We start from the raw sequence: 14,021 nt of genomic DNA, 5'->3' as shown, positions 1-14,021 counted from the left end.
CACAAATTAAGAACACTCTTACCTACCATTATGTGACATTCCAACTGAAATGCACTTTTGAAAACGACAGTATTGGCACTTATTACGATTTTTTTTCTGAATTTTGCAGTTGCGATCACATTTATCATAGATGAGTTTTAATCGAATTGTTCTCCTAAAAAAACCCTGTAAGAAGTTCGAGAAAACAATATATAATGTTAAAGAATATTGAGTACTAAACTAATCACACAGGTAATTTTTTTCCTTTTATTGCTTATTGTTGTCACTAGCAAAACAACATGCTAAGTATAAACTGCCCAAAAGTAAAATCTTCTGCTCCACACAGTGAAGTGGGGTTTATGAAGGCATGTATAGAATATGGGAGTAGATCTCAGCCYTCTTTCTTAGAAAAGTCAGCCAAGAGCCCAGAGTACCTTTACTGTTACTCTCAAGGATTAAGCAAAGCAGTCATGTCTTGCTTTTGTATGCATTCTCTCTGTCAGACACAGCCTTCATCTTTCATATGTGTAAGTAAGTCACATAAAAACAAAAAAGTCACAAAAAGGAACATTACAAAAAAGCCTATAACTCAACACATCTTACCATGATGTCTTGATACTGCAATGTAACACTAATCTCATACTACAAAATCATGACAGGCTTATCAAAACTAAAGATGTTGTAATGTCTTGCTTCACAGGACATAAGGACATAATATTGGATATCATTTAGACTGTGGGGCTTTACGACCACATCTGATTTGGAACTCGCTCTTTGTCTCTTCAAAGGCTAGTACAAATTCCTGTATTTGCTTCTACCATTATTCTGTAAAATTTGTATTTGAATTGTCTCTTCTGATCCAAAGAGATTTAATGGTGAACAGAAGAGAAAAATATAAACATATATATAAACAAATAAAATAATTTCACTCAGAATATAATTTAGGGGGAAAAATATAAAATTAAAACTTTAGAAGGAAAAAGAAAAGCATCATAATTCCTGGGTTATATCATGTATTGCCATATGTATTATTGATAACACTAATTTGCCCCAGAGATATGCATTCACTCCAAAACTACAAGAGATAGAATACTAAATAATTCAGGCAGAATGTAGTGGAGATGAGAAATTCAGGATTTGTTGCTGTTTTAATGGAAATGTAGCAAACTTGCATGCTTCTCACAGCTACACTTCCAACACAAATAAAACACTAGTGGAGCAATTAGGCTTTGGGTTTTGGTCACAGTTTAGTGTTTTAAGTTGTTTTARTGTTTAACTAGCTGTTTTGAGAAAAGCAGCATTAAAATTATCATTGTAAATTGCCTCRGCTTGATGAAGGTTTGGTATTAAATTATGGTATCTGAACAAACCATTTTTCAATCATTTCACATATATGCTTATTATTTAAATAAATTTAATTATTAGAATTATGTTAATTAAACATTTATGAACCAAATGTTTATCTTCTTATACCCTTCTAAAGCAACATGATCTAGAATCTTAGAAAGAAAATTACCACTGTACCTTACAACCTTCACAAGCGTGTACTCCATAATGGTAGCCTGAGGCTTTATCCCCACAAATTCTACATTCAATGTTTAAAGCTCCACTGGGTGATTCATCTATGTTACCTGGAGCTGTGGCAAAATTAATGGATGAAGGACTGGATGCTGGTGAAAGAGTGTCTAAAAAAATAAAAACAAACAAACAAACACAAAAAAACGAAAAACAAACGAAAAACAAACAAAAACAACCAAAAAAGCACTTCATAAATACTACGCTAACAAGATTGATACCATTTCTATATTAAATCCACACCAAAAATGTGCTTATTTAAAAAACAACCAAGTCACTAAGTGTTCTAATAATTTGGCAATAATAGTGTTTGAAAAATAGTTTTTATGAATATTCACAGTGCAAACAAGTACAAAATACATGTTGCATCTTGCTAATTTTGGTGAGACATACAATGTGTACAAATAGACAAAAAAAAGCTAACAGAAGTCACTCTGATAACAAGAACCAGAAGGGTGATAATGGTTCTTTAATAATTCCATAAATATTCGTCATACACAATAAGAGTAAAAAAAAAATATATATATATATATATATATATCTTTGGGGGATTTTCTCATGTTCAATTTTTTTTATTTTGAACCTTTTTTTTCAGTTTAATGGGAACACTAGATGTTTTTATCCCATAATTTACAATAAATGAATTAAACAAACTCACTCACATCTTCAAATCTGTATCGCAGTACCCTTTCTAGCTGCTGCTCACTCTTTCCAAAAAAGTTACTGACAGCTCATCTTACCATTATATCTTCCATCTCTCATGCTGTAGCTTTCAGAATCACATCGATTGTTATGGTATGATAAGAGACATATTCCTAGCTCAACCCTGAGTTTGTCAAGCACTTGAAGATACAATCAAAAGTCCCACCACCTTCAGAACAGCTAGTCATGGGTTTAAATGATGATCTAAACTGAAGTCTAAAGGGGAGCTAGAGAACTTCTCTTTCTAAACAGGACTTTTTCTCAAAGAAGTAAAAGCATACTCCTTCCTAACCAGAAAAAGACTAAACAGATATTAAAAGGCAGATAAGAAGCGTATCTGCTTCTAAGGTAACTTAGCAATAGAAGTCTTCCTCAGGTATTTTACCTATTGGATGTAGTGGGAAAAACATTTTTGGGTAGTCATACAATGAAACAAGCTGTTCTGATATATTACTGATGGATGAAAATGTTACAAAGCTAACACATCCCAATTTTAATTATTTCAATTAATATTTCCACTTCGCTTGAGGAAAATATTTTCTGAGGTCAGAATTTTTTATCTTACATCTTGCAACTTGCACCAGAGGACTATAGCAAATTAACAGGTGTGTTATTTTAACAGAAAGATTAAGAAACACACATGAATGTAGGTCAGCAAGTATTATGCTGGAAAAAAACTTGGCATAGAACTCAACATCTGCATTGCCAGCACTGCCAAGCCCACAGGCATCAGAATAACCAAGGAACAGCTTAAAACCAAGGATTTTTTTAAACTATGACTTTCATTTCTTTTTACTTGCCTTATGGAATTTGTTCACATTTTCCACCTTCTCGATAAGCAAAACTAGAACTTTTTCCAAGGAACACTGAATACTCGAAATAAGAATGTACCACTAGAAACCGATCCAAATATCACAAGACTTATACACAAAAATAACAATTAAAATCCCATGACTTGGAAAGACATCATAAACCCAGTTCATCTAAACTTGTATCTGCATAAGGCCTATCTCTAACGTGAAGGATTTCAATGACAGAGGGACCCAAACCATGTTTTTACAACCATTTTTTTTGGACAACAGTGCCAAAATACAGCTCTCCCTCTCCCTTCAAAACTGTTCATTCCAACCACTGTATTAAAGGGGCACTCCTCAACCGTGCTAGTGCAGTTTCTATGAGATATAAATCTATGAATTGATTTATAGTGTTTAAAAAAGAAAAAAAAAMCAATGGCAAAACAGTCAGAAAATCAATCACAGACTGCTTAGATTGGCTCTACTTCTGGAAGGTTCAGAAAACCACAGTTTCAGGGAGAAACTGACATTATTGCAGTGTCCCATAACTTTTCAACAAATTTCACTGGAATCTCTCACACAAAATCTCACGCAGTCAAAGATCTTTTGACTAATGACTATGTAATGTATTAGCGCTCTCAGACAAGTTACTTTAACCCAGGGAGAAACTATTAGTTGAATAACGCTACTCTTGAGAAGCGGGGAAAATCAGCACATTAAAAGCATCAGTACMTTAAAATGTACTAGAATGCCAGGTGAGCTTTTTACGGGTTAGGTWACAAACATATTTTTAGTAAATGCTTCACAATACATTTCAAACTTGCTATTTGAAGAAATTTTTTGAAAGAGAGAAAAGAATTTACTGTAATTTTTTAAGTGCTTTACAGTATTTCTAAAAAATATACGTTGTCTTCTTTGCTAGCAAGTTTCAAGTTATATTGAAAAAGGGTTGATACTAATGACAATTTAAAAACAACTTTACACACCAATCATTTTTCAGCAATATTTGCCTCATAAATTAACTCTAGCCTTAAATATTTTAAGATCAAGCCATAATCAGCTCATATATTTGTAGTGCCATTTATTTATAAACAATTACTACATTAAATGTTTATATATACATACATATACACATACATACAGACATATATATATATATTTATATATATATACATGCACACACACATACACACACAGTGATGGCARAAAAAATGTTTTAATATAATCCAAAACTCTCCTACCTGTTATAACTGATCCATCAGATCCTGGACCATTTCCCAATGACTGGAACTCTGTTAAACTTAAAGCTCCAGAGCTATCATCACCAAGAGACTGAGAGATGTCTTGAATATTCTCCATATCTTGTAGAAACTCTCCAGGTAAAGGGCTGCCTATATCATCCTCCTCCAACGGAGTAAGTGGAGAAAGCYGGTTTTCAGTGTCCACCATTTTGGTCAAGTAGAAGTTAAGCTTCTTTACACTGATGAAAGAAATAAAAGAAAATCCTGTCCTTATAATATCAAAACGACTTTAAAATGCATTACATTTGTATCAGTTACACGTTACATCAAATATGTGAATTCTAAACTGATAGTGAAATACCATATAATATTCTGTTGTTCTATAAACTTTATAAAACATGAATTATTGACAGGGTAGAAAAAAGAAGTCCACAAAATACCTCAATATGAATAAAAGCTATGGCAAGACTAGTTTACAGTCATGATTCAAACATGTTTCTATGGCAGACATTAGGCACTTTCCACCAAAATTGATAGAAAAATAATAAATATCAACATGTATACATACTATGTTAGTCTCTTTCACTTCAGCTATACAGGATTAAAGATGTTGATTTGCTCCTCTGTTCATGTCTTTTCAATTTGTTTAAAAGGTCTTATGATACTGTAGAGAACAAAATGCTGTCTTATACTATAATCCCCATGGAAGTGGGCCAAACAAAAACTTTTTGACCTATTCAGGTTAATGAACTTGCACTTTGAACAAGCATGCTCAATTATATGCAGTCCGGTATATCTGTAATTCTTAGAGCTAGTTTTATTTCTTAGAATGAAATTTGTTTTCAAAGTTGCCCTCAGAAAAAGCCACCAGTGTCATCAACTTAGAATAAAGGCCCAGATTCCTTAGAAAGCACGTATTCTATTTCACAAATTTAAATTTTTCTTTTGTTGACTCATCACGTAAGGAATTAAATTGTACTGCAGAACATTGTTACTACTGCAACTATCCAGCAACTTGCATCCTTCTTAACACTGGTCAGCCAATGTTATTGAATCTGTCAATATTCTCCTCCGATTTTTAGATTACCCAAATTTTTATATGTGGTACCAGATAACTGTAGTAGTACATCCTGTGTATCCAAAATTTATTTTTAGCCTAGTGAATAGCCATCAACATTTTAATTCTTCAGGAACAAGAAAAGATTCAAGTTGGATTCATGTCTGATGATTAGAACAGAATAATTAATATGTTACATATGACCTCAAGTGATTATTATAGTTCTATGTGCCAGTTTACCTCCTAGTAAAAGAAAGGTAACAATATTCACATCTGATAACTACATTCAGGTTCACTGAAGAAAAAAAGTGTTCCCTGAAACAGTGTCTAGTTAGGTTCTTTTTCCTGCAATCTATGAAAATAATATAGTGTTTAGCCTGTAGCACTTTTCCCCCCAACCCAATACCAGTGTATAGCAAAGATACAGATTTTTCTCCAGCGTAATGGTTTAACATGTACATGGAAGAATAGAACTAAAAGATTASCAGACAAAAATATACAGCAAAATCCAGTCTCTGCTCATTTTATTTGTTTCACATACTGGAATATAGTTCCTTATGAAAGTGAAACACTAAAGATTTCAGGATCTGTCTAACACAGCTGAGAAGGCCAGGTTTTCAGAAAGTTCATGGTATTTTGACTGTTAAAACTATGCTGCAAAATATGAACCATTCTGAAGGCAGAAAACTGAAAGAAAAAACATGTTTTAAGAATCACATTTCTAAATATCTGATGTTATAAATCAAAACAAAATAGAATTTCACTCTCCCTTATTATATAGGAAAAAGACTGATATTGTCACTGGCTATTACTGGCTTGTCACCATATACTACAGGGATCTTGGGTAAACATTTGCCCGATTTCTTGGAAACAGGATAGCTTTAACTAGAAAAAGGAAGCATCATTTGACTATAAAGATGACCTTCTTGGAAAGAATTGTCACCTGATTATCTCTTTTTTTGCAAAACCCACTTTATCTCAACTGTAGCCAGGTTGAGTGAAGAACTACAAAGGAACATTAAAATAACAATACTACATCCCTTTTGAATCAGTATCTGCTGGTTACATCATTTTAAAAAAGCCAAACCGTAAGTAAAGAAAAATGTCAAATGAAAATATGTTTTCTAGCATACGGTGTAGCAAATAATGCSCAGGAAACTAAGAATGGGAATTTACCCATGATTTGTAACACCAATTACAGACAACAGGTCATTATTGACTTTGCTTGGATGTGTCACATTTCTCCTCTATCACTATCTATCTATCTATCACCTCTATTTAAAAAATAGTAGTCAAATTAAACTATCCATTCTGATATATTAAATACCAATTGGGACACTGCATAAGTGTGGCAGCACCTCTCAGCAATATGAGGGTTTTGAAGTGCATTTCAACATCTTTTGAAAAGGATGAGTTGAAAGGGTAGTGCAGCTTTTTAGAGCATCCAAGCAATATTGATTGTGATGCCTGGTTACTTTAGATCATAACAGAGTATTTTATTAGAAAATGAAACTAAAATAATTTTTTCATGGAGAATACTAAAATGCAATCAGTTACAGACAATACAGAATTTCTGTATTTTTGAAACTACTGAATTTTAGTAAATCTATTCCAATCGTCACTTTCTTTTAAAGTTCAACAGCTAACCTGCCTCCAAGAACCACCTTTGCTTCTCTTACAAATCCTACAGACCTGTGACTTACCAAAATATTAAGAAATATCTAGATTTGATACTCAAGATTGTCAAAAGACCTAAAATTTACACTCAGATGATTGTAACTTTCATGACCACAGTTACTGAAAAAAAAATCAGAAATAAATATGAATGAGGACTTGAAAACAAAGCCTCTACTTTAATTAATTAGCCTAAATGTTTWAGGAATTTATGGTCATACACCACAGAAAAATTGTAAATTATCTGACAAAGATTTTATTGCTAAACTACCCATATATATTCAGAACAATGTTTCAAACCTTAAAAAGACACAAGATAGAGAATAATTTTGCAGATGCAGTGTACATTACAAAACACTWATTTCACAAAAATGTAATTGAAAGAATCAACTGCAAATATTCCAAGTTAACATCATCTGTTGTCCTCTGCTAGTAATTTTAATCCTGGATATCTTTGTACAATTTGTCTGTTGAGACATCGTGAACCAGCTCAGTAACATCTGGAACTAACTGTGCTGTTTGTTGTTAGTAATCTAACAGAGTCCAAAGCAGAGGTTTTCAGCGCTGTATTATGCATCTTTTTTTCCCCAAGACAAAACTTCAGCATCATTACATACTTACAAAACAAAGTTAAATTGCTATCCCCATGATATRGCTATTTTGTGATAAGGGAAAGGAGTAACAAAACTTTGACTTGCATTTTTTTTGTAATAGCAAATGAGAGCTTTTTTGTAATAGCAGCTGAGAAAAACAGCAACTGTTCTCTGGCAACTCTAGAGGAGACCATTAAATTTGTATCCCCTATGAGTCATCAACAAGAAATTAAGAAAGTAATGGCTGAGAAATGATCAGCACTACTCTTCCAGGGTGTTCATCACAAAAGCTGTCTCAGCCTTAAAAAGGTTGGTCATGGCACAGAAACATTAAACTGCTCTTCACACATGTAGGAAGAGTATTTTGCCCCAGTATAGCAGCTGGGGAAATTCCAGGAGGCACTAGGCTCCTTGTAGCCATATGTTACTTGAAGTTCTTTATTGAATCATAGAATCACAGAACTGGTAAGGTTGGAAGGGACCTCTGGAGATCATCTAGTCCAACCCCCCTGCTCAAGCGGGGTCATCTACAGCATGGTAGACAGGATTGCGTCCAGGCGGGCTCTGAATATCTCCAGAGAAGCAGACTCCACAACCTCTCTGGGCAACCTGGTCCAGTGCCCTGTTGCTCTCACAGTGAAGAAATTCCCCCTCACATTGAGGCAGAACTTCCTGTGATTCAGTATGTGCCCATTGCCTCTTGTCCTGTCACATGGGACAACTGAAAAGAGTTTAGCCCCATTCCCTTGACACCCTCGCTTCAGGTACTTATAGACATTGATAAGATCCCCCCTCAGTCTTCTCTTCTCCAGGCTAAACAGGCCATATGACGTATATCTCTGAATGATATATATCTCTGTAAGTATGACTTCTTAATTCAACACAAATATTTTTAAAAGACTGAGTGAACACTGAGGTTTAATTAACTTCAAATAAGATAACTTTATAATAAGTTATAAGGTTATTATTATAACATTAAATAAGATAAGCATTATTTCACAAGAAAGCAAAGAAAAAGCTTGATAGCTGAACTCTGGACATGGCCACAGCTTTTTCAGCAGCATGCCCCTCACTGCCAAAACTGCATTTTTCATATTTACAGTAAATACAGTAAATATTTATAAATATAAAGAAAAGTAAACAAGGCCTATGTCGTAAAGACACTGACATAGGATTTTTTCTCAAGTTTCCATATAATACTCTAGCATCCAAATCCCCATCCCCACACACAACAAATACAACCCCCCACCCACCCACACATTCTCCCAACAGCCCCCACTCCCTACATACTTCCCAAACACACTCCCCAAACACACTGAGTGAATCAAAAACAAGAGAATACACAAAGACAAATGAGAATATAATTTCATATAATTATGGTTTCAAGGATAAATAAGTTTTACTGGAACTCTATCAGAGATTGTGATCTCTGAAGTATTTCTGTTTTTGGAAGAAGTCCCCTTTCCCACCACCACACCACAAATACCCAACGAGTAGCCTGCTTATATATTTAAGGGAGATTTTAAAGAAATCACAGTCAGAATATCAAAGAAAAACATATAATCATGCAGCAATCAGTTCTTTGTTTCATTTTTGGAAAGGAATAGGGGGAGATTAAACCCCTGAGGTGACCTTTTCATGTTTACCACTCACCACACTAGGGATAATCTATGTTGGCAGGCAGGTGTTTGAGATGCAAAGGTCTCTGAGAAGCAGTGACAAAGTCTGGATTTACTGCATAAGCAAATTGATTGTGTAAAGGGCTTGCTTGCAAGCATCAAGGTTAAAGTTGAAATATTCATGATGTCTAGGTCACTTTGCGAATGTTATAGCTGAGCACAGAACATTTAAAACTACTGGATACAGTAAATACTTTTAGAAAACTGAGATGAATAAGAAGAGTCTGAATATAATACAAAGGCTACATGATATTTCCGATATCCTGCTTTAACACATAAAAATCATCAAGTGAAAATACGGAAAAGTTGGCCACTAAAATATGAAGCACAGGCTCCTGTCTGGGAGAAGATGTAGGTTTTCTCCTCTACGCTMTGACATTTGCTATGGTTTTTACTCTTCACAATCTTCCAAATCACTATTTTATATTTTACAAAGCACTACCTTCATAAGACAGAGCATTCGGAAGATAAAGAAAAGTTACTTTGGATGAAATTTAAAACTTCTTGTAAGCCATTTCTTTTCCTCAAGGCTGTGCCAGTTGCACAAAAAAAAACAGAATTCTTTTTTTATTTCCTTTGTTTTCCTTTATATAAGTTAATTCTCTTATATGCAACTTGTAAGCATCTTTAAAACAAATCAGAATTCACATAAGTTAATTTTGAAAAACACTAAAATTGCAAAGTTAAGCTCTTGAAAGTAGGTAACGACAAAGGCTCTGCAACTCTGACCATACATCCTCATTTTTAAGGCACTATTATAAAATGTACATACATACTGCACATTGTTCTTTTTTTCCCTACATCTTCCCCAGATCATTCCCTTTATAACTGGGCAGTATACTAAACAGAAGCAGAATTACACGGCTTGCAAGACAACCTTATTGATATTAGTCTGCAACAAGAAAAAAAAACTTATCGGTTATTTATTAATTTATTGGTTAATTTATTGGTCAAAAAGGAAGAACATAGAATATATTTCTTGACTAAGAAAAAAGAAGCAAATCCTCTGATCCATAAGTACTTGCAAAATTGGAGGAGTGCTGAGGAGTTTCTTGAGGGAAAAAGACAGGCCACAGAGGTAACTTGTGTCTGCTTGGTTAGGGCAAGGAGAGACCATGAGATTTATTCTCCTTCCCGCAATACACTTCTCTAATTGCATCAGTAGTTACAAAGACAACACATTTCTAGTTTTACATGGGAATAGTYGGTACAATTCTGACATACTGTAAATATTTTACTGACTGATATTAAAAGTGGTAAAAAGAATATGGGAATATTCCCTCAGTTTTATACTAAGTCAAACCCAAGTAGAACTTACTGAGCCAGACTGCAGTCATTTCTTTGGTCCCAGGATTTTCTGTCCTGTTGGATTTTAAAAGACATGATCCAAAAAGAGAGAGGAGAGGCAAGATTTTCTTATTGAAAATTAACAATTTTTTATCAACTTTTCCACACAAGTAATTATCCAAMACCATAGGCAAGCAATTTTTAGACAGTACTACAACAAATGAATTTACATGCTGTGTAAATAAGTCAACAATAAGAAGATACACACAAGAGCAGTGCTGATTAATGACAGGCCAGGTGTGCACAGTGAGCAGAAATATTCTTCGACTAGATGTACTCTGTCAGACAGACAGGAGCATATACAATTCTTCTGTGGGAATTGTGGTACCTCTAACTCCTCTTAGCTCAACTAGAGTATGAGAAAATTTAATGGTAAGGTCCACATGGTTTATTTAGGCAAAGCACTGAGATTTTAAAATCAAGTTTACTTTGTGACATACGCGGCGCAGATTATTTTCCAGATATATAGAGAGATATAACAAAGTTGCTAAAAACTTTTGTATCATGTAAGATGCATGACATTCAGCTCTAAATTAAACTTAGCATTTTAACTTAAATCTTACTTCTTACGATGTCACTATTTTGTTAGTTATTCAGACATTTTTACTTTGAAAAATAGGGAAACTATTAATAAAACTATTAAATGCCATTTATATGTCAAAGCTACAAATCTACACTTTTTCTTCTGGAAACTATTTTTAAAGTAAGAATATATTTAAGGAGATACTAAAATAACCATACTAACATAACTAACAACCTGTCAATTAGCAAGAAGAGTATAACCAGCAGTATAATATAACATTAGGATACAAATCATATGTGTACAGAAAAACTGGGGTTGTTGAAGAGGAGGTAGCTACACTAAACATAAAGGATTCCTTACACAATATTTAAGTGCAAAGCAGTTATTATGCAGAATCTGTATTAACAGAAATTTAAGGATTTAGGACTCATCTAGTTAGGACTCTCACGATCAAAAATCTAAAATCTAAACCTGTATGATTATTAAAAAAAAAAAAAGTTAAAGGTGACAAATTCAAAGTCAGCTTGGATTCTTATGTTATCAGACTTTCATAAGAAAAAGGACTTCAAATCGCTTATAATTGCAGGATATACAATGATACAGAATAAAAATTTAGCATTTGCAGCAACATCAAAAAGCAAAAAGCCCCCCAAACTTACTGAAATGACTGGCTAAATCTAATCATATATGAAAGTACTTGCAGACCTTACACAGAAAGAAACAGAAAAAGACCGGAAAAAAGCAAGGAGGAGGAGGAATGACAAACTGAAAAAATATTAGAGGAAAATGACACAATCGACAGCAGTCACTATTCAACTACTTTGCAGTTCCTGAGCCAGCTTCAATTCCTGTTCACATCTGCCTGTAGCTTCTTTCCAAGATTTAGTGGCACAGGGTAGAAGCTACTTCATCAGTCCTGATTTTCCAAAATAGAGTCTCATTGCCTAGAATATGATAATGTCTCGGAACAGGGCCATTCATCTCTGTTTTTAAATGCAACATTGCTTCTTTAAAAACCACTCAGTTGCTGTCTATACTGTTATGATTATATATGCATTATTTTCTCTGATGTTTTCTTTCAACTATGCAACACTTCCACTACGCTCTAAATAATTATAAAATTGCTTATTTTGTCAAGAGTACTGCTTAAGAAGCAGTTAATAACAGAGGAGTAGCAGAACTATTCAGGAGATAAACTACTCCAAAATAACACATCCTCTCACTTTCACGCAACAAAAGCGATTACTAATGGAGAAAACCAGCAACAGAACAGAAATTAATTTCCAGTAGATAGACATAAAAGGATTCATCTCTACCACTGTCAAGTACCTCACTTACACATCTGAGTTCAGAAGAAGTCAACCAACTTTCCAGAACCCTGATTGCGCCCTGAGGCCAAATCATACAAATATTTGTGCTAGCTCAATGGAGGGAGCAGAAATAAGCAGTTGGGGAGAGGGACACCTGTGTTGCGCTGCTAACAGAGAAACATATACACATCGATTGAATCTCCTCTGAAGAATGCAGTGATTGTATTAACTCTCTAGATTTCTAAACCATGCACTTCAGCTGTCTGAAGTAAAGCAGCTTTGCCATTTAAGACTTTGATGGAAACTGAAAACTGCTCTACGGAGCAGAGAACCTCCACATTAGATCAAGCTGTATCACCTTTTGACATGGCCATGCATCTTTCATACAGGCTGCGGAGCTCATGCACATCCCACAGTTATTTGTGGCTTCTGTCCTTCCAATAGGAAAGCTCGCACAGAAAATTGTAATGCAGGAAATGGAAGACATGGGCATTTACTCTGAGATGAAACAACATGCTTAAAAAAGTTTTTTTCCAATGCTGGAAATTCAAGCTGAGAAGTTTAATCTAGTCCAAAGACTAGACTTCAGCTGTTTGGCAAAGAGTACACCAATATCCTACTATCAAATGGCTTCCTAATGRGAAATTTTTAATTCAATAAACCTCTCAAGAACTTGATAACTAGTGACTCAGCTGAGAACACTTTACATACATGAGATTTACATTGACTTTACATTAGACCAGAATATATATTTCACCTGAAACCTGTATTTCAGCCGTAACATTACATTAGTTAATCTCTAGTTATAGATCTTGACGGAAGATGTAGAGAAATACCATAGTTCTAGATTATTGGTTATGATGAGATCTCAAGCCTGTCTTTGAATTAGCCACTGCTACCCCTAGAACAACAGGAGCCAGATTTTACTTCGTTAGCAAGCAGATATAAAGGTTTTGCAATCTCTGCCTCTAGGCTCCTGAGACAAGACTTACAGTTCTATCTGAAATCATGCTTACTTTCTTCCACATAAATGGATATTAGATGCATGAACTGTGACATTACTCAAACCCACAAGAAGGTCCTTCTGATATAAAGGAAAATCTATTTTTCCTTGCTCGCTTCCATAAAGAACAGAGATGGGGCAGTTGCTTGAATTGATGTCAAGCTCAAATATATTCAAGTCTGCATTATTTTGTGGAATAACAGTATGACATTCGGATGCTTCTATTGCTTCCCTCACCCTCACAASTGTAAGCTTTCACATCTAAAAGTTGAATACTTCATCAGTTTCTGTAACTGGGAACAGGAAGATCCAATTTTCATTTTAATTTTAGTGAGATCTGAATGGAAACTTATGTCAGAAGGAGCTGTATGTATGTAAAGCTTTTAAATCTTTCTTTTACCTAAGTTTTTTGAATCTTTYAAATTCTTAACTAGCCAAGGCTTCAGATAGTATTACTCAACACTAGTCATACCATAGATTACTGCATTAGAATTACTGGCAACCAACATCGTTCTCCCTCACTTTACTGTTTTCTTCAAAAAGT

At 34.3% G+C, this 14,021-nt stretch overlaps 1 protein-coding gene across 6 annotated transcripts in view; it reads right to left on the bottom strand.

Annotated features, from left to right (window-relative positions):
- Window positions 1-14,021, bottom strand: part of PPARA (peroxisome proliferator activated receptor alpha) — a 34,667-nt gene that overhangs the window by 7,715 nt on the left and 12,931 nt on the right. For 4 of the 6 annotated variants that reach the window (XM_085305884.1, XM_085305889.1, XM_085305885.1 and 1 more), the window contains exons 3-5: window positions 4,292-4,530; window positions 1,504-1,664; window positions 27-165 (exon numbers count right to left, since the gene is read on the bottom strand). In XM_085305884.1, coding sequence (XP_085162010.1) covers window positions 27-165; window positions 1,504-1,664; window positions 4,292-4,530 — 539 coding nt within the window. Of the gene's footprint in view, window positions 1-26; window positions 166-1,503; window positions 1,665-4,291; window positions 4,531-10,612; window positions 10,632-10,849; window positions 11,049-14,021 lie in introns of those variants that run through there. The other 2 variants (XM_085305888.1, XM_085305887.1) reach the window with 2 other exon arrangements.

Source organism: Rhea americana, unplaced genomic scaffold (assembly GCF_003343005.1).
Source record: "Rhea americana isolate MKP2758 unplaced genomic scaffold, rheAme1 scaffold_228, whole genome shotgun sequence".
NCBI classification, from domain to species: Eukaryota; Metazoa; Chordata; class Aves; order Rheiformes; family Rheidae; genus Rhea; species Rhea americana.
This window is presented reverse-complemented; position numbering and strand designations above follow the sequence as displayed.